This window comes from Anguilla rostrata, chromosome 3, assembly GCF_018555375.3.
Source record: "Anguilla rostrata isolate EN2019 chromosome 3, ASM1855537v3, whole genome shotgun sequence".
Lineage (NCBI taxonomy): Eukaryota > Metazoa > Chordata > Actinopteri > Anguilliformes > Anguillidae > Anguilla > Anguilla rostrata.
In genome coordinates, this window is record NC_057935.1 from 34,177,466 (window position 1) to 34,199,009 (window position 21,544).

Genomic DNA, 21,544 nt, shown 5'->3' on the forward strand with positions numbered 1-21,544 from the left:
GAGAAATCCTATGATCGTGGGTATTTTCCACAAGGGAGTTTCCTACCAAAGTTGTCCACTTCGTAACAATAACAATATTCAGTGGGTTCCTGTGCATCACAAGGGATTCTGCCTCACTAATACAGGTTATATTGGTGTTTTTACGTTTGATTTGCTCATTATTTATCTAATTACTTCTGTGTTTTAACGTAGCTGCTCACTGTTTTGCGGACGGTGACTACATTCCGTGCGAATTTAAGTGTTGTGTGCCATTTTGCAGCTGACTGACGGTTGATCGATGCCTCATTCTTGTAGCTGCTTTATTTCGTTCTTGCGTTTGTCTTCACTTCTTTGTATATTTAATAACAACTTGTGCACAGAACCTTCATTCGCTGCTTTCCCACTGAGAGGAGGGCAGCGCTCTGGGGTCTGATTTATTTCAAGCAAGGTTTCCTATTCCTTATTAATAAAAGATGTGAACTCTTCCCCTCTTCCCTTCCTCCTTAAGTAACAAGGTATTAAATCGCAGTTGTGCGTTCAAAGCATGGTCCAAAATCTGTAATAAACTGATTTGGGTGAGACAGATTATAGAGCAGGCAGTGACATCAGCAACATTGGGTGTTGATAACTTTTTAAAATAAAAAAGCAAAAACAAAATGTGAGGACGAGATATGAAAATTGAGTATATCATTTTGCAGTTATGAAGCTACACATGAAATAATTTGTTTTGTAATAATTAGTTCTGCCATCTGCGACTGCTACTGAGGTCTTAAGGACCTCCTTTATGTTGGATGCTTTTGATCTGTCATTACTTCTGTCAGGTGTAGTGCTGAAGTTGCCACCTATAATCACTGAAGCTTAAGGGATATTTTTTCTGAAGTTCTGAAAACTGATGAAAGGGAGCAGCATGTTTTCCTTTGGGTAGTAAAAATTAGCAATTATAATGAACTCAATTGATTTCACCATGGATTTTGATCTTCCTTTTTCAGTTCATGAAAGTTAGATGAGTGAGAACGCCTATGCATTTTATATTGTACAACATGTAGAAGACTTTGACAGCCATTTATTACTGCGCTTTTGAGGTTCAATATTGGCTATGTGCTTCTCCTGTAATAGAGCTATCTGTATTAGAGCCGTGCGTGTGAATGTAATACATTATTCATTTTATTATTCTTTAATTTGAGTGGCGTTAATGGGTGCCTGGTTTGATGTGTCGTGCTTGTGTGCGTGTGCGTGCGCCACACCGGAGCAAGTGAAAAGCTCAGGGATGCTCTAATGAGGTGTCTGCCCTGTGCAGATCAATCCCAGGCTCCTCTTCTCCTCTCCGGTGCTGTGCTGGCTCTCAGGAGGCCCTACAGTGCAATTAAAAGCTGCCATCTACGGTCAAACTCGTGTGATGAATGCTGTAGGAGACTCCCGTGGTGCTGGGGAGGGGGCTGGAAGTGTGTGCTGCACACTGACCTGTTCTACATGTGTGTGCTGCACACTGACCTCTTCTGTATGTGTGTGCTGCACACTGACCTCTTCTGTATGTGTGCGCTGCACACTGACCTCTTCTGCATGTGTGTGCTGCACACTGACCTCTTCTGCATGTGTGTGCTGCACACTGACCTGTTCTGATGTGTGTGCTGCACACTGACCTCTTCTGTATGTGTGCGCTGCACACTGACCTCTTCTGTATGTGTGTGCTGCACACTGACCTCTTCGATGTGGGGTGCTGCACACTGACCTGTTCTGTATGTGTGTGCTGCACACTGACCTCTTCTGCATGTGTGTGCTGCACACTGACCTCTTCTGCATGTGTGTGCTGTGCACTGACCTCTTCTGTATGTGTGTGCTGCACACTGACCTCTTCTGCATGTGTGTGCTGCACACTGACCTGTTCTACATGTGTGTGCTGCACACTGACCTCTTCTGCATGTGTGTGCTGCACACTGACCTCTTCTGCATGTGTGTGCTGCACACTGACCTCTTCTGCATGTGTGTGCTGCACACTGACCTCTTCTGCATGTGTGTGCTGCACACTGACCTCTTCTGCATGTGTGTGCTGCACACTGACCTCTTCCATGTGCGCACGCTCTGCTGTGTGTGCTGCACACTGACCTCTTCTGCATGTGTGTGCTGCACACTGACCTCTTCTGTATGTGTGTGCTGCACACTGACCTCTTCTGTATGTGTGTGCTGCACACTGACCTCTTCTGCATGTGTGTGCTGCACACTGACCTCTTCTACATGTGTGTGCTGCACACTGACCTCTTCTGTATGTGTGTGCTGCACACTGACCTCTTCTGCATGTGTGTGCTGCACACTGACCTCTTCTGCATGTGTGTGCTGCACACTGACCTCTTCTGTATGTGTGTGCTGCACACTGACCTCTTCTGCATGTGTGTGCTGTGCACTGACCTCTTCCGTATGCCGCTGCTGCAGTGCTTCCCACCACTTCCGGGTGTGATCTCAGCTGCAGACAGCACCCGATTGATGCCCGTGTGCAGTACCTGAGAACGGCACTTTGGATCACCATTTGTCGATAGAGTTATTAGGTGAAAATCGACGTCCCCATCGTCTCCAGTCACTCTGAAGCTTAGCCAAAGACTTCATGTCTTCATGCTAATCGCTGAATGTGCGGTGTCAGAGGAAGGGGAGAGCACTCTGTCAAGTGGGCTGTGGAGTCGGCCTGGTCCGCATGTGAAGTCCTTCCAGACCCTGCCTGTGAAGACACGCACCGCTCTGTGAACGTCTCGCTTCATTACTGTGGCTGCTGGGGGTCTGAGATCAGTGGTAAAAACACGCGTGCGTACAACACAAAAAATGCAGTTGCCATCTTGTCAGCTTTCAGTAGCATTCATTATAGCTGCTGTAAAATAAGAGACTTCATGTCGGGCATTCCATTATATTTGTATAAGTGTCAATTTCCTTGATATTTGTTTGTTGCGTTACCTAATGTAAGGCATCGCTCATTAAGTAGATTGCCTGAGGGTCCTCAGCTAAGCATTTATGCTACGCATCTCAGAAACTGATTATGTATTTTTGTATGCACCCTCAAACACTGCAGATGTTCTTATTTGTACACTTCACCCCCAGTAATCAAGCTCAAGCACTGTTACTGCACTTTACCCACCTCGATTGCACAACGACCTGTGATATCACTTTATGCACCATACGCTAATGCTATTACAGTGGATTTGATTGGCAGATAGCTGCGCTGTCTCAAAGTTCAAGTTTGCTTCAGCAAATTACAGTGTGGAAGCAGTGATGATGGAAGCAGTTTGTAGTCTTCGATTTGTTGAAGTTTGCTACCTTTGTGTGGAAGAAGGAATGAGTATGAAAGTTTCAGCTTGAGTATAACCTAAAAAAGGATTTGACCATTTTTATTTGTTTATTATTTATAATACATATGAACAATACAAACATTTCACAAAATCGATAATGCTGTTTCAGTTGTGTCAGTTATGGGTAGTTCCATGTTGTACGGTTGTAGCGGATGTTGTTGTATGTATTTAATATGGAGTAGAACTGGACTCAGTAGATCACAGCAGCACAGTCACAGCCAGTCATTTTATGAGCTTACCTGGGGAAATTATGAAAGAGCAGCCCATGTCATACAAAGGCAACAGTTTTCTTTTATTTTGGTAGCAGACCAAAGTTGCAAATCTATTGATTTTTTTTTGTTCCTTTATTTTATTATATATTTTACTTCATTTAAACCAGGCACAGGAAATGCTTGAATCTGTTCAAAGACAGATTTAAAGGACAACATTGAAAATTCGCAGTTAACCCTTATTTAGTACTATAGAGTAACCCTAGGATATATACATATATATATATATGTATGTATGTATGTATGTATGTTTATAAATATATATATATATGTATATGCATATATATATATATATACACATATATGACCAAAAGTATATGGACACCCCTTGGTGTGGGTTGTATTTCATGGTTTGGGCTAGGCCCCTTAGTTCCAGTGAAGGCTAATTTTAATGCTACAGCATACAATCACATTCTAGAGGATTCTGTGCTTCCCCAACAGTTTTGGGAAGGCCCTTTCCTGTTTCAGCATGACAATGCCCCCAGGCACACAGCGGGATCCATATAGAAATTGTTTTGTCGAGAATGGCGTGGAAGACCTTAACTGGCCTGCACAGAGCCCTGACCTCAGCCCCATCCAACACGTTTGCGATCAATTGAAAAATAAACTGCGAGCCAAGCCTAATCGCCCAATCAGTGCCTAACCTCACTAATGCTCTTCTGGCTGAATGGAAGCAAATCCCTGCAGCAATGCTCCAACATCTATAAGAAAGCCTTCCCAGAAGAGTGTAGGTTGTTGTAGGAGCAAAGGGTGGACCAACTTCTTATTAATGCCCATAATGTTGAATGTCAGGTGTCCACATACTTTTGGCCATATAGTCTATGTATGTATGTATGTACATATATGAGAATTAGTATTACTGATTAATTTTCACTGGATGATTAATGAAAATGAATAACGAATAAGTACAACTTGTGTAGATTACAAATATAATGCACAAATGCAGTATAAACCCCTTGCTGTTAAAAAGCAGCTAGGGCATTATCTTGTACAACTGTGTATGTCTCCATATCACTTTGAATTAAAATTTCTGATGCTCTGACCTTCGGTGGAAAATGTTTCCAAATTCTGACAAAGTCCGACTGTACTCACCAAGGGAATGTGTGCAAATTGATTTTAGCAGTAATTCAAATATACACTTAATGTCATACATCAACTGATTAATCTTCATCTCAAACTGAACAGCCTTGAGTAGGGTTAGTGGATCTTTTCATTTCCTGCATGCTATTCGTGTCCCCTATGAATTCATTTCCTGCCATTGTAAAGCGCGTGCATCACATGTAGCGGCGTTTGAGCCGTATTCATATTTATGGATGGAGCGCTACGGCGAGGTGTCTCTGTGGAGCATTTGTCCTTTCCCCGCGTCCTGTTGCCATTACCTGTAATGCTGTGATTCATTGCAGCATTAGGGGGCCTAATGTACTGCGCCAGCCAGCACTGCAGGTGGGCCACAGGAGAGCAGGGAACCTGCACACAGAGCTGCAGGGAGCTGCCGTAGATGGACGTGATAATGGAAATGTTACTCAGCACATTTCCAGGTGTACTACGATTTATGCCCGCCTGAAATAATGGAAATATAAAGAGTGAAGTATAAGATATGCATTCTGGCACATTTCCAGGTGTACGTCTGCCTGAAAATTTAAAAGAGATATCACGGACACCTGGCAAGTTTCCAGGTGTACATCTAACAGTTCTTAGACGTTCTTAGATGTTGCCTGTACCTGTAGATGCGCTGAGTGAAATGTTCTGATAGCATGTTTCCTGGTGTACATCTAACTGAAATATTTGGAATAATGGACACCTGTAAACTTAACTGAATTGTGAAATACTCAGGTATCCTGAACACCTGCTAACTGAAATGGTAAAATGTTCAGGTCACTGGACTCCTGGAAACTTGCTAACTGAAAAGTGAAATATTCAGACAGAAAGACACCTGTAAACTTGCTAAATGACATGGTCTTCAGATGAGTGATCAAATTCGTGTGCTCAATGATACTAAACTCTGTTCTCTAATACTAAATGTTCAAAAATTTGGGAAATAGTAATTAACATCAAGAACAGCAGCAGAAAGGAGTTGTAAATTCCATCAAGAATGATAAGAGAAAGGAGATGGCATTCTGGAGACATTCTTTTCTGTTGCGGGAGAAGCGATCTGTTATTCAGAGCGAGCTTGATTTACATCACTAACCAGCACCGTCCTCTTTATTATTCATTGTCCTCTGAACATTACACTGTCAAGACATTCAGAAAATCCATATTGTTGCTTTGCTGTCTGATAAGCAATATTTGAAGGCTGAGTGATCGTACATAGAGGGCTGATCGATAGCGCCTTGAAAGATGGCTCGTAGCCTGGCGTAATCGGGGCTTCGCGTGCCTCGTAAATAAGGCGACCTGTCCTCCGGCGTGCGCGCGTCGCCTTGGAAGCGCAGATTTAGTGCGTCGTCAGGAACGGCGCTTTCGACGCGCGGTCGTTCATCTCCAGCAGCCGTTCCCCCTGTCCTCGCTGACGTTTCCCTTTCCCTGAATCATTCTGCGAATTCTGACAGCGTTAATATTTCGGTCGCGGGCCGCTCTCGGGCGATGCTCGCGGCGCGTCGTTAAACCCCCATCCATCGTGGAAGAATGGCACCAAGGCCTTCGGGGCGAGGTGCGGACGGTCTGCTGAGTCCAGGCTCCTCGGTGGTGGTGCCGCCTCCCTCAGCGCACTGGTGTGGAGGAAGGAAATCTTGACTGTGCCTGTGCTGCCTGTGCAGACTGTGCTACCAGTGTGGACTGTGTTACAGTCACAATCCCTCCCTAAATTTGTATCATTGCATTGCAGGGACAGGCATGCTGCTATTAATGAGTTATCTAAATACATTTTTAAATTATGTAGAGACATGTGAGACATCCCTTTTCAGTGGATTCTTTTTAAAATGCAAAGTTGGTGAAACAACATCTAAGTGTTCTGGTGAAAACCTGGCTACATTTGGTTGAAAAGCGAAATTTTCTAGCCGGCTAGGACATATCCAGGCTATGTCCGGGTATATCTGGATTAACCTAGTCTGTGTATGTCAAAACGCTTCAGCCTAGATTTCCTCCCGTCTATATGTCTATATTTCGCCTTTTGCTGACTGGGATTTGATCCAAGCCGTAGGAGGCTATGGGGGATTGGTTTGAGGTTTCAAGAGTAGAGAGCGGTTAGGTTGACTGAAAAAACTATTACTTTTTTTCCCCAACAGACCTAGAGGGCACAATTGGAAATGAATTGCGGTGAATTTCTCTGGCTGTAGTAAAGCACATTCATACAGTGTTTATGCATGGAGTGCAGAGACCCCCCGATGTTGCACACCAGGTTGCACGCAGTGCTGTTTGTTCTGTAGACGGCAGGCGAAAGGACAAGCTGAATGGCCTCCCCTCGCCATTGTGTTCCAGCTTTATAATACGCACGCCCCGCTCGCTCAGTGGCTGTTTCGCAGTGACTCAGCGGAACGAGCGGATGCTTTGACTGTAAAAGACTGCTCCGCTCCGGGCCAGTGATTATGGAGCCTGATCGCTTCTGCAGGGCAGCGAGGTCAGCAGTCAGGACACGCTGTTCATACTGCGGCACTAAAGAAAAGTCAAAGGAACCGGATCGTTACAAGCAGCCCACGTGATCATCCGCATTCCAGGGGTCAGAGGTCAACTTGCAGTTAGTTTGTGAGATTCCATAGTACACTTGAGAGCCAGTGATCCCAACAGCTGCTCACACATTCAGACTCCATGAATGTTTTTTTAACATGAGTGGTGCTTCTCCCCCACACAGACTGTCGGCAGAAACCTGGCACTGTAGGCACTGACATTTTGTTGGCCTGGTATTGACCCAGGCATCACATGTTTAATAAAAATAAAAAAATAAATAAAATGCCACAAAATGGTTTTATGCAGCAAGGTACACTGAAATGCATGATACAGCTTAAGGTTAAAGTTTAAATGTACTGCCCAGTGTCTTTGCTGATTGGGGTGGGGGTGTTAGGGCATTGTATAAACATCCCAACCACCCCCACCCACAGAAGGCAGCCCTACACTACAGATCCAAGAGGACCAGAACTTTTGAGCAAGCCAAAGCTAATAGAGCGGTAGTGGTGGGAGAGCTTGAAGATTCCCAGTCCAGCCACAGTTCTGAAATGTGTTAATAATACTCTTCATTCTGAGTGATGGGTAGGGGGTTCCCAATGGCATCTCTCCGCAGTCACATGTCCCTATATATATATATGTGCGCGTGCGTGCGTGCGTGTGTGTGCGCGTGTGTGTGCGTGCGTGCGTGTGTGTGCGTGCGTATGTGCGTGCGTGCGTGTGTGTGCGTGCGTTCGTGTGTGTGCGTGCGTGCGTATGTGTGTGTGTGCGCGTGGGTGCGTGTGTGTGCGTGCGTGCTGGCTTCTGTGGACGTCTGTTTGATTGCGCTGGGTTTTCTCATTCTGCCCTCCAGGAGACAGACAGCTGGGAAATCATCGAGGGGTTGAAAATTGGCCAAACCAACGTCCTGAGACCAGAGAAACACGAAGGCTTCATGCTGAAGAAGAGAAAATGGCCACTGAAAGGCTGGCACAAGGTCAGGTCTGAGCCCGGCTGAGGTCTTGACTTTTTATTTTTGAAGAAGTGACAAGTGATGCCAGTCGATCAATGTGGTCTGCCTCTTGCAGCTCACCAAGATCTGGCTTACTACTTCTGATCAGATATCCTTCAGTGATACTTATGAAGCAAAATGTATACAACATACTACATAAAAAGTAAAAAATACAGCCGATAAAATGTATCTTTGTCTTTCTCAACAGCGCTTTTTTGTCCTGGATAATGGTATTTTGAAGTACTCCAAGTCTCCCATTGATGTAAGTGTTTGTTGTTAGTTTTCTTACCTGGGGGGTCTCACCACAGGCTCTTCATTACTTCCTGGGAAGCCAGTCTGGGGACCTACAGCAATATAACTATGCAGTGAAAGGGTCTCTCAACACAGAACAGCCATAAGGTTTTACAATCACAATTACATTAGCGTTCGTTCAAGTGGTATTATTTTGTTTTATGTTTCGTTGGAATGTTTCTGTTGTTTTTAAGTGATACTTACAGTCATAGACACCTACACCATATGGTAAATGGGGCTCTTGCCCACACACTGTTGGGGCAGAATATAATCTTATAAGTAACACAATTACTTAAAAAGAAGGATACAGTAAACCAATGAACGTTGCAGTATGTTTTAGGATAATAAATAAATAAATAAAGAAAAATAAATCTTAAACCCTCCACCCCCCTGTCTAAATTTGGCGCCAGTGCCTGCTGTCCCACAGTCCACCGTCATGTCGCGACCGCCTTCCACAGCGCTAACTCTTCTGCAGGACTGAGCGGCGGTGGGCTATATGCAAACCCTTAAAAAGGTCCCTCTTAAATTCAGAGCATTTTATAAAATGCGCACACGTGTGCACATGCACTTACGCCGTCGCCTCCTGCAAAACCAAGTTTCCTGTCACTGGTGTGAACAGTCAGTGAGAATAATGCTAAATAATGCAGTCTGCTCTGCTGAACAGCTGAGGATGCGCATTTCATTTCTGAGTAGAATGTAGTTAACTTAAAGTAGTTGTGCTACCCATGGGAAATATAATTTAACGATTTTCTTAGCTGTGCCATCATGCTTGCTTTAACTTGCGAAAAAGCAATTATTCTACCTATTAGGGAACCAGGCAGTGATATACAGGATTCTGTAATTACTGTTTTCTTCTTTGTCAATTAGTTTTGGCTCAGTTAAAACTACTTCTGAGCGGTTACATTTTGCTTGATAGATGTGTAATTGCTCAAGCTCTAAGACAGCAGCTCATGTAGTCCATGAGTATGCTGTAGCCCAGTCACAGTGATTTTTAAATGGCCTTTAGCATGCTGACTGTAACCTTTAATTCCACTCTAAGATCCAGAAAGGCAAGCTGCATGGCTGTATTGATGTGGGTCTCTCGGTGATGTCAATAAAGAAACGAGCCCGTCGGATTGACCTGGATACAGAGGAGCACATATACCACCTTAAGGTGCGTGCGTATATATGTATACATGTGTGTGTGTTTGTGCAAGTACTTGTGCATGTAAGTGTGTGTGTGTGTGTGTATATGTGTGGTCACCCCTGAGCCAGAAGCTCACACTGAGGTTGTGCAGGACGGAGTGTAGCACAGTGGGTAAGGAACTAGACTTGTAACCGAAAGGTCGCAGGTTCGATTCCCGGGTAGGACACTGCCGTTGTACCCTTGAGCAAGGTACTTAACCGAAATTGCTTCAGTATATATCCAGCTGTATAAATGGATACAATGTAAAATGCTATGTAAAAAAAGTTGTGTAAGTCGCTCTGGATAAGAGCGTCTGCTAAATGCCTGTAATGTAATGTAATGTGTCCTCTCCACTGTGCAGGTGAAGTCTCCGGACTTGTTTGACGCCTGGGTCTCCAAGCTACGGCACCATCGCCTGTACCGCCAGAACGAGATCGTCCGCTCGCCCCGCGACGCCTCCCTCCGCACGTTCCCTCCGCCCCCGGTCCAGGAGTCCCCCCAGCCCGTCCCCACCGCAGGGCACGAACCAAAGGTGGGCCCCTGTCCCCCGCACTTCTGCTTTACAGCTCCCATTTAGGCTCTTTAGTTCTGAATTAGCATTTCGCTCAGCTTCCTGCAGTATTTCCAAACGTGCAGGGGACTGCATAACGCATTGGCTTTGAGGAAAGTGGTGTGAGCAAGTGAGACGTGCACAAATCTGCCCGCCCTGTCCAAAGTGAGACATCTACAGGAGGATTCCTGGAAAATGCATGCATTTGCATTAATAATACCGGCGCTGCTGATCTTTGTTTCGAAAACAGATGAGTTTATTCTGATCGCTGTTCGGGGTATACGTCATCCTTGGTCTCAAGATGACTGGTAATCATGGGAATTATTATGAGGGTGCATTGTGGGAAACCAAAAAGTACAAGTATTAGAAATGACTCATGGGGATGGCTTAATGGGTGGCCTGTGGACCAGTGAAAGCAGTTAGGCTACATTAGAACCTGACCATGTACTTCCTGATTGCAGCTGGGAAGTTCCCGTTTAGCTTAGCTTCACTGTGAAGTTGACCGTCAAATGAGTGTGAACTGTAGGAGAGTATAATGCAATAATTAGGGAACTGAACTAAGGGTAATTATGGTAACTCTGAGGTCACAGGTTTGAGTGGGGCGCAGTAGGACTCACTTTTTTGTTCAATAATCAAACTGGTTTGAATCTCAAATTCTGAGTATGTAATTAAGGGTTTGAGCTTGTAATCCCGTTGCCTAGGCAAAATAAGGAGCCCAGTTGTGCTCTGCCCTGCTCGTGTTGCGCTCATGGTAGCACACAATATCGAAGAGACCGATAAACCAGCCGTGTCATTGTTTTGTCCGGAGGGTATGTTATAAGGTAGCCTAAAAATAAAGTTTATGTATGTGTGTCATCCTATCAGCTGTAGCCTGTAGGCTATACATTGCAAATGGAGGGGCAAAGGAGAAATTTAACTCCACCGCACCTCAGGAGGGCCATTTTGAAATATTATGGGTCTATGCCATTAGAGACAAAAGAGCAACCAAGGAGAAAGTCACCTGCAAACTACGCAAGAAGCAACTGCCCAGCTATCACTCCAGTGGCTGACACTTTTCTCCTCCAAAGGAGAACGGTCAGTTCAGTTTAGTTTGAGCAAGCCATGCCATTGTTGTGAATTAATGATGAACTCGTTCATAAAATTTGTTTCTTTCGTTTGAGCAACTGTTGGTCTATCAAGTCATTTTGTTGCTGTGAACGGCATCATTGGCATTGTTTTGATCTTCCTTGGTTTTATTTTGATACTGTTGTTACTATTTATTAGATGGCATGCCACATTTAAGATATTCAGCTACAGGTGTACTGGGAAGTTAGAACTGGGCTGTAATAATTAAGCATTTAGACAACATTGCATTGAAATTTTGACAGTAGAAAATTCAAACAACTTTCTCTTTATAAGTTTTGCTTGAGCTCAATTTTTGGAAAAAGTGACAGCCCTAGGGCACAGCCAGTTGTACCCCTGGGCAAGGTACAGAAATTCAATTTGAGGATTTGTATTATGTGTAAAGCGGTAATCTAATGACTGCGTGTATATGAGGTTTGTAAATTACTGAATAAATGAGATAATTTGCTAAATGCCTTAATGTAATGTGTGTAGAGGGCTCATGGGAGAGTGCGGTGTTAAGCAGCTGTTGCTGTAAGCCTGAATCAGATCCAGTGTGAGTGCCAGCCTGAATCAGGCAGCTCCAGTCTGAGTGTGTTTGCTTGGATTAGGCAGCTCCACTGTGTCAGCCTGGATTAGGCAGCTCCAGTGTGTCAGTCTGGATTAGGCAGCTCCAGTGTGAGTGTGTCAGCCTGGATTAGGCAGCTCCAGTGTGAGTGTGTCAGTCTGGATTAGGCAGCTCCAGTGTGAGTGTGTCAGTCTGGATTAGGCAGCTCCAGTGTGAGTGTGTCATTCTGGATTAGGCAGTTCCAGTGTGAGTGCGTCAGCCTGGATTAGGTGGCTCTAAAGTTGTCAGGTTGATTCCTCTCTCCAACAGGCCAGCCCAGCTGAGAGCAGCCTGCGCTCCTACAGCAATGACAGCAGGTGGCAGCTGGCTCAGTCTGGGAGATGGACAAGTGCGCTGAGGGTGAGTGCCCGCTTAGCCTGGCCTGGTTTGGCACGGCTCGGCTCGACTCAGCTCAGCCCAGCCTAGCCCAGCACAGCCTGGGGCCAGGTCCTGCTCATAGAGACATCCTATTAAAACGCATTACAAACGTCTGAGAGTTGTGGAAATGTGGAAAACATTGCACCATCCTTAAAAAGTCATCACAAAATGACCAAAGTTAACAAATAATTTACCAAAGAAATATCTCCCCCTTCACTTCCATCTTCAGTGCACGCCAATTTTATAGGATATTACAACAACAACAACAACAATAATAATCATCATTACTTTGTCTTTAAATTATCTGCTGATGTTCGAGTGGAAACACAAACCAGCAGTCCCGTGTGACTCCGAGGTCAGAGTTAGGCCCTGACCTCTCTGCCCCTGCCCCTCCAGCGCACTGAGGCTCCTGTGTTTGTCTCCAGAGCTCGCTAACTGCCAGTCCAGTCTGATGGAGCTCAGCAGGCTGCTGCAGAGCCTGGAGATCCTGCAGAGGACCCAGTCTGCGCCCAACTTCTCGGACATGCAGGTAGGCCAGCCGAACAGGCGAGGGAGCGGGGTTCCGCCTCCAGTACTGCAGGGGCATAACAGTCACGCTCTCAGAGTGCCTCCGGGGGTGGGGGGGGTGGGGGGGTATCGGTAGACATTGAGCCGAGGACCTGATGCCGCCGTCTGTGGCGATGGCGCTCTTGTGTGGCGGGCTCCTCGGATGCTGCGTAAGGGAGCAATCATCTCCTTCCATTTTCTGTGTCCCCTAAACACAAATGAACATTGAAGGCGAGTGAGTGTGGGTCCTGCTGCAGATTCATGCCATTAGCAGCTACTGCCCGTTCTCCGGCTGTTGATGAAGGAGAAACGATTAAGCTTTGCTTTAACCGATGCTTTAAAATGCCATTTTTTCATTCCACTGCTGAACATTGCAAAGCCATTTCTTGCCAGCCATGACTTGCTGTGGAGGAGCCGGTGCAGAGACGCAGCTGGGGGTTTTGTCTTATTAACCATCTCTTCATCCATCTGTGTAACGTAGGCTAATTGCATAGATATGTCAAAGAAAGACAAGCGCGTGAGCAGAAGATGGAGAACCAAAAGCGTGAGCAAAGATGCAAAAATGCAACTGCAGGTACAGACTTCCCTCTCATTGTCACTGGCTTTGTCTCTCACACACAGGGTCAGAACCACTGCCACCAGCCTTCTGTTTCTACTGAGAAAGAAACTGATTCGTGATCTCAACCACGTATGCGTATGTTCATGTATGTTCAGAGAAAATATCCTGCAGTGTAATAACTAACTTGGTGTGACTAATCTACACTCGTAATAATAAAAATTGAGCTCTTTATAGAGGACTTCCATATAAACTGTTTCACAGTGAAATAAAGCTAGTACATAAAAATAAGTGAAAAAAGCATAAAAAATGCTAAATGCAGTAAATGAATAAAAATAATGAAAACACATCATATATACAACATGATTGATTCTACCAAAAAGTAATACTGTTTAGTACAGAGTAGGAGAAAGTCAGACTCATCTCAACTCATTTTTCACCTTTTTAAACAGTTATTCTAATTTAAAAAACGATTTTGGTGTTTTTTCCCTCCAGAGTGGGCTAGTCTGTCACAGCCATTTTATCATTGAGCTCCCATGAAAACATGAGTCATCAGTCAAAAGGAAATATGAGAGGTTAAAAGCTGATACTCTGTGTGCAGTATTTGATTTGCTTATCACAGTGCACATCACTTGTACGGAATGAAATTGGATATTTGGGCCATCCTTTGCTGTGTCAACAGCGTATTTACATTGGTTTCCTCCATGATGTTGGTGGAAAATTGGTTAAAGGAGTACCATGGTGATTTTCACACTTTCTCTATTTTATGTGCTATTTGCACAAGAGGCATTGAAGAAACACAATGAGCAAAGTATTAAATATGTCCGTTCTGTATTTTTGGAGAAATATGCGTTTTAAATTCATCGTCCCATTTTCAACCGGTTGAGAAAGTTGTCATTTTTCTACGTCACGAATACAGTAACCACTCCTATTTCCACGCCCCGTAAAGAAATCTGACAGGACACACTGTCCTGCTGTTCAGACAATGCAAATATTTGACTAACGTTAGGTTCACTTAAATTAGAGTTCCTTTAGATTATTTCTGGTTATATTCATTTAGCTAGCTAGCTAACGTTAGCTAGCTAGGAGGTTTGCTTTCATAAGGCAATGTTATCGATAACGTTAGCTTGCTAGTTCGCTTTTATGAGGACGTTATAGTTCTGCTTTTATCTTAACTTGGCTAGCTAGATAGCAAAAATTGTAACTGGATACAAGTCAACGTCCTTACCTTAGCTATCTATCGATACTTGATATACTACTAAGCTAGCTAGCTTGTGAAAATTCAGTCTCCCAAAGAGAGCGCGTATCATGGGGGTAGCTATGGTAACAGGGAACGGTCTGTCAATCATAGCTAACTGACAGTTCTCATTACCACGCCCAGACGGTTCGGGTGAATTTTTATAGTGGGAAATTTAGGCTTAGAAAAATACGTTTTAAAGTACATTGAAATGACTGAAGAATAAAAAAATTATGCACATTTGTTTTGTTGTTGCCTGAAGACAACTGGGAAGTGTCACGTTCAACCACCATGGTACTCCTTTAAGCTAGGAGAAATAAGTGGTTCCTGCAGAAGCAAGAAAAAAAGAAATTGGACTATTTTACCTCCTTTGAAGTTCTTTCTTTTTGCTGGTTGATTTAACCCAATTAGCAGGTGTGCGAGTGTGTGTGTGCGTAGGCGTGCTGCTGTGTCCACATGGTCGTGCCTTTCAGTGAGCACATGTGTGCTTCACTATGAGTGTGCACGGATGCCTCGAAAGTGAATGAAATGTCTCTCTCTCTCTCCCTCCCTCCCCCTCTCTCTCTCTCTCTCTCTTCCTCTCTCCCTCTCTCTCTCTCTCTCTCTCTCTCTTCCTCTCTCTACGTGGTGCTGGTATGCACGTGTGAGCTCAGATGACAGGCCTCGCTCTGGGTGTGAATGGCATTCTGACTCTCATGCTTTTATATCACATGATAGAGTCCCATTTCAGAGTGACATCACCAGACTGCCCTAGCCCCCTTCCCATATTAAATAATGACCTGTTCACGCTGACAATCCAAAATGCCCATAAAAAAATGCCCATTTCTTTTCATTTTGGATCTTACTTCTGTCAGCTTCAGTTTCTTGTGCATAATCATAATAATCATTGGCTGAATCGGAGTTCTCAGAATCTAAATAAATTGAAATATGCTGTACGATATTTCTTACCTGATAATAGGTAGCGCTTTCCTTGAATGCCTTTGAGGTCAGGGTCAGAAATGAACACCTGCCACCAGCCAAATGTGGATAAATTGTTGACTGTGGCAAGTGAAATTGTACTGGTCACTGATCAAGTCAACTGCATTTTAGATCTGAATTTCCTGTTTCACAGTGGTCCTCCTAGCCCATTTATTGTGCATCTTTGGAACGCAGGACCTTTCACAATCTGTGTTTTACTCTAATTCAGTGGCGTTCTGATAAAAATAACTATTTTTACCATAATTTCTTACCACAGCTCTAGCTTGTTTTTGACTTTTCATTCAAATGAAGGGCTTTTTCTTTGAATCTCACAATGCTACCAACGGCTGTGTAAATATTATGATCCATAAACAACGCAAATGTCAGACCCAAAAAAGATAGGTTCAAAGAAGAGAATAATCAATCTGCTGTGGTTCATGGCTGGGTCATGACCCGTTGCAATCTTTAAAAACAGCCTTGAATACAGTACATTTATAGAACGCAGTGTATTTTTTTCTGCATAAAAATATAGAATCCTGCATTAATGTGACTATTGTTTGAATTGAATTGTACAGTTACATTACATTACAGGCATTTAGCAGACGCTCTTATCCAGAGCGACTTACACAACTTTTTACATAGCATTTTACATTGTATCCATTTATACAGCTGGATATATATATACTGAAGCAATGCAGGTTAAGTACCTTGCTCAAGGGTACAACGGCAGTGTCCTTAGCCGGGAATCGAACCGGCGACCTTTCGGTTACAAGCCCAGTTCCTTACCCACTGTGCCACACTCCGTCCGTCCTGAGTAGCTAGTAGAAATCAGTATCTATCTGCCACAGTGGCTGGTGGAGAGAAAAGTTCATTTCAGACCCTGTTTGAGGTTAATGAAAATGTATTCAAACTGTCCAGTAACAGAATAGAGGAAGCCGCAGGTGGCTGAGAAACAGGTTGTACATGTTAAATGTAAGTTATTTCCCGAGTTCTGTCTGAAATATAAAATAAGCAAATGGACTGCCTGTGATGTGAAATCAGTGGTGGTTTGGTGAGCGTGAGGTTCACTTACCTTATCTGCTGGACTAGTGCCCAGATATGCAAGTTTTGAAAACCTGAATTCTAAAATTTGAACTTGAACACCTGAATCTTGGAAAAATTTGAATGTCTGAATTTAAAATAAATTAAAGTCTATATGTGTTCAAATTACAGATTTGTTTTGTGCATTCAAGAATATTAGTTGGCACAAAGAAATTGTACATATTTAATTTGTATTTAGAAATATTACTCGTATTCAAAATATTAAAGACGTAATTCACTCCATATTTCTCTTAAGCAACGTCAGGTTCTCTGTGCTTTGTCTCCAGCCTGAGTGTGAGCATGTGGGAGAGATATTATCTGGACACTAGTCCCAACAGTTCACTGTGGAGCTTCTAACCGGCGTGCACGCTTCAGATTTAAAAGATCTGAACGCTTGAGAAACCATCCAGCAGATGATCAGTGTTCTGCAGTGAACACTGATCATCTGCTGCTCACTGACAGGTCGCTGTGTCCGGATGAGTAACAGCGCCTCTGTCGGCCTCCCTCCTGCAGGTCCCGCTGAGCGCCTCCATGTCTCCGATGCGGCTGCACTCGTCCAACCCCAACCTGTGCGCCGACCTGGGCGACTTCCAGGCCCCGGTGGCCCGCCTGGCCGACGCCGTCGAGTGCGCCGCCGACTACATCAAGCTGCAGGAGGACTTCTGCGTCATCGCTCAGAAAGGTAGCGCGCTGGGGGCCCCGCGCTGGGGGCCCCGCGCTGGAGACGAGCGGCCGGGCCGCCGGGCCCAGGGAGGGAGGGTTTCGCCGAGCTCGAGCGTTAGCGCCTCAGCCCTGCTGCCTCAGACCGCCCTGCTCCTGTTTACCCCTTTTTTGGTTTCCCTTGCAGTTCACTCTCTCTTGAAGTCGGCCTTCAACACGGTGGCCATCGAGAAGGAGAAGATCAAAGAGCTCCTCTCTGAGCAGGACCAACCGGAGCAGGCTGGCCAGGTTATGACCCTGAGGAGGTCTTTGTCGCAGGTGAGCCGGGCACCTCCACTGCCCTCTGGGACTACACCAAGCTGACGGGCGCTCGACAGTCGGTCGACGGAGGGGGGGTCTCTTTGGCACCGGTCAGGAGTGATCCGTCCGTACTCTCTGACAGAGTGCTAACACTGCGCCGACGGTCGCAGAGTGGGACGCGTTCTATGTGGGTTAAGCCATGGTTGCCACGGCGATTAGCACAGGCTGCCTTCAGGAATTTGCGTGGTGAACTGGAGGGGGAGGAGGTCACAGCTTTCAAAACTTTCTCCCTGTGGTTTCAGACCCAGTTTCACATGTTAGAAGAGTAACTCCCCTCATACCTCAGCAGAATGCAGATTCTGCGTCTCGGTTGGGGAGCGGCTAATAATATCTGTGATTCTTTGCTATGGGTAAACAAAAGTCAAACAGGGGAAGTAGCTCGTGAAATGGGATGAAAGATACACGCATAACGACGAAATAGCCAGCAGGTCGCTGTGTGTTTCGAAAGTGCTGCTGCAGAGTCACCAGCCTTTTGTTGTCTTCCACTTTCGTCCCACACCTCTTCTCCCACATCGAAACTCTGCTGCCCCCTAATTGGCTTAAAGGGGCCGACCGACAGGGTCCCGATTCATATTTTTTGAACGACGGGCATTCCGGACGCTTTCTTCAAGGGCCGACCGACCAGGCAGGCTGTAACCTGACGCTTGGACCCTCACTGTCGTGGGCCGATTGTCGCCTTGGCGTGTTCCCGGCTGTCAGGGTCACGGACCGAACGCATGGGGGCTGTGTACACATAAATTACTTTTACCCTCACGGGTTCGGTTCATTAACCTGTCAGAATCCAGGCCCCTGACATTTACTGTCTCATGATATATTTTGTTTGTTTTAATGCTGGCTAGATGTTTTAGAGCTATGTAAATTGAATCCACAATGATCGCTCGCTTAATTTGTTTTTTTACAAATGGGAAGAATCGGACATAAGAAAACTATAACTGAATACCATGTTTTCCTTTATCTGTGCACTTCAGTAATTCAGGAAAACTGAAGCTTGTTAACTGTAGATTGTTGGGCTTTCTTGGTGTCGTAGTGATTAAATGGAAATGGACCTCCTAAGAGTTTATACAGTCTATATGAATTGTGCTGACATGCATTGTTTTGTGTAATGCATTGCTTTTCACATGTTTGATTTGCATACAATACCGTGTCCTGAGAAAGGCCTCTTTAAGGAAAAAATATCACAGTAATTGAATATATATATAACCTCTTGAATGCAAGAGGTTCAAATATACAATATGCACAAATTTCATGTACATGTATGCCAATATAAGCTTATCTGCCTCCTTAGCAAGCTGGGGTTGCAAGTGCAAGTTTAGTTTCAAGTGAATAAACATGGAGTGAAAACTGTTAGCTACGCAGTATCGATAAAGCTGTATCGGAAAAGCAGTATTGCCGTAATTAAGCTGCTTTGTGATGTAATGATCAGCAGCACAGTGGAGGTTAAGGGTCATCTAATTCTGTCAGTTGGCTGTCATATTTTTATGGTTCACAGGCCCGTGATTTTCAATGACGCTAAGTGTGTGTTTTGTGTTTGTACATGTGCGTGTGCATGTGCGTGTGGGTGTGCGTGTGCTTGTCTGTGGAGTGCAGCACAAAAACCCTGTCAGGCAGTCCTTCAAAGTTTCTTCCCATTTCAGGCGCTGACCCAGAACGTGGAGCTTCGAACCCGTCTCAACCGCATCCACTCCGAGTCGGTCCTGTCGGAGCAGGTGGTCAGCGTGAACATCATTCCCAGCCCTGACGAGGTACCTGATCGATTTCGCCCGCCCCGTCCCCCCCCCCCTCTCCTTCGGTAAGCCGGGAGTGGGCGTGAGCCCTGGCCGGGGCGCAGCCTAATTCAGCGCTGTAGCAGCGCGGCGGGGGGCGGGGGGGGGGAGTCGAAAAGCGCGGCACTTCGTGCACGGGGGCCAACCGGCTACGGAGCGAGCCGCGGGTGGGCGGGCGTTTAACGATCGCCTCTGCGACTCCCGTCCGTCCCGCGCCTGCTGATTGGCTTAGAATAATGATGCGAGCCGCTTCATCAGGAGTCCGTCAGCTTCAAAGCGGCTCGTTACGTTGCCGCCCCGGGGAATCGTCCCCGTTTTCCATTCCGTTCCCACGGTAGGCCACGCTGTCCAGCAGCTCTAATCATAGCTAATGCTAATGCAGCGCTGGCCCGTTCCATTTCGCTCCAGCAGCGCGCATTGACTGGTATGGGATGCGTGGATTATTTGAAATACTTTTGCGTCGCTTATCACGCTTCACGTTTCACGGGGGCCGTTGTTTATCCTGGTATTGATTTTGGAGCCGGACGGATTTATGGGACAAAAGCGCCATTATAGTCTGACCCCGTGCCCCTTTAATGAGCGCAGATGCATGTTGACTCAACCATTAAAGTAAATGGAGAAGGGGGCGGGGCGGCCATTATAAAGGCCGGTGCCTCGACATGCAGGAAGTTGCCGGTCAGGGAGAGCGGTACGCGCTCATCAGAATAGGCCCGATCTGCTTTTGAGATGGGAGACGGCGGTGGAGTTCCTCCTCGCGCGGCGTTTCTGCGTCTCGCCGGAGGCCGAAGACTCGGCGTTCGGCGTCGGCTGCGCTCGCTTGCGTTCAAACGCAGGCGGCGGTGTTTAAGGACGGCTGCGCTGCGTGTTGCGGCCCTGATGTGCTGAGAGCTGGCTGGCATACGCGTGTGAAGGGTTGCGGTGCCCGCCTGCAGCCCAGCGAAATTCACAGGATTTTCTTTTAAAGAAGAGCGGGCTGTTCGTGCCCATTTTGTATGTTTTTAACTTTTATTCTGGCAGGGAGAAAGCAGAGATTACACATAGAGAAGAGGTCATGGTACAGAGAGGGCTACACCAGGGAATCGAACCCTCAGCCACGGCGGGGGGGTTGGGTTTTTTAAATTCAATCTTTTGCTTTATGTTGACATGAAATTTGTATTACATACTTTGCAGCAGTCAGTATGCATTGCTCCTTCAGGTGAATACACGCCAGTAGTAAGTTGTAGAAATTAGGCCAGTCTGCAGGACTGTAAATGTAAATGGAGCTGATGTATAGCGCTTATCAAGGCTTTACAATTGATCCTCTCTCGCAGCTGGTAGGGTCTGCTAAGGACACTTCGCATGCCCAGGCGGGTTTGACGCAACCCTCCGACTGCCAGACAATCGGTCTTACCTCCTGAGCTATGACTGTGTTCACAGCAGGAGCTGATGTAGAAATGTACAGAGAGTCCCTCTCTCTGAAACAGCGCAGTCCCACTGGGCCTGAGTCTGACTGTCACCCCCCTGCCCCCCCGCCCCCCGTCCCGTTTCGCCCTCAGCCCGGCGAGCAGATCCACGTGGGGATCCCCCTGTCTCAGCAGGCCTCCAACGAGAGCAGGCTCTCCATGTCCGAGTCCGTCTCCGAGTTCTTCGACGCCCAGGAGGTGCTGCTGTCGGCCAGCTCGTCGGAGAACGAGGTGAGGGGGGGCGTGGGGACGCTGGAAGGGCCGCGTGCGGCTGCAGCGAGGGGGCGGGTTGGTGAGGAGTGTGTGAGGAAGGCAAGATAGGCTGGCGTGGGGTGTGAGCACGGGCAGTGACTCTGGAGGCGGCCTGGTCTCCACCGCTGTGTTACCTGCTGCCTCTCAGCGTCAGCCCGTGCCTGCCATCCTCCCCCATTGGCTGCGGGCAGGGACGTCACGTGACCAGCTCAACACCCAACCACCATCTACCCTCCTCTCGCCAGGGCTGGATGCAGCTCTGTTCAGAGGGAAGGGTCATCAGTCTCTTTCTGGCGGGTGATGAGCGATGACTCCGCCGGGTCTTCAGGCCCGCGGTTTCTCAGCCATCGCGCTTTTTACACGAGCGGATCGCGAGCCTCCTGGAGCAGCCGCTAGCACCATGTCTCTCCGTCCCCCGCCCTGCTCCAGCCCAAGGT

At 46.3% G+C, this 21,544-nt stretch overlaps 1 protein-coding gene across 1 annotated transcript in view; it reads left to right on the forward strand.

Annotated features, from left to right (window-relative positions):
• The window catches only part of osbpl6 (oxysterol binding protein-like 6), a 59,651-nt gene that overhangs the window by 23,057 nt on the left and 15,050 nt on the right, over positions 1–21,544 (forward strand). Inside the window, exons 3-13 of the mRNA XM_064329810.1 lie at positions 8,025–8,147; positions 8,371–8,424; positions 9,493–9,606; positions 9,980–10,192; positions 12,194–12,236; positions 12,680–12,783; positions 13,282–13,374; positions 17,144–17,312; positions 17,478–17,608; positions 19,285–19,392; positions 20,949–21,086. Coding sequence (XP_064185880.1) covers positions 8,025–8,147; positions 8,371–8,424; positions 9,493–9,606; positions 9,980–10,192; positions 12,194–12,236; positions 12,680–12,783; positions 13,282–13,374; positions 17,144–17,312; positions 17,478–17,608; positions 19,285–19,392; positions 20,949–21,086 — 1,290 coding nt within the window. The remainder of the gene's footprint in view (positions 1–8,024; positions 8,148–8,370; positions 8,425–9,492; positions 9,607–9,979; positions 10,193–12,193; positions 12,237–12,679; positions 12,784–13,281; positions 13,375–17,143; positions 17,313–17,477; positions 17,609–19,284; positions 19,393–20,948; positions 21,087–21,544) is intronic.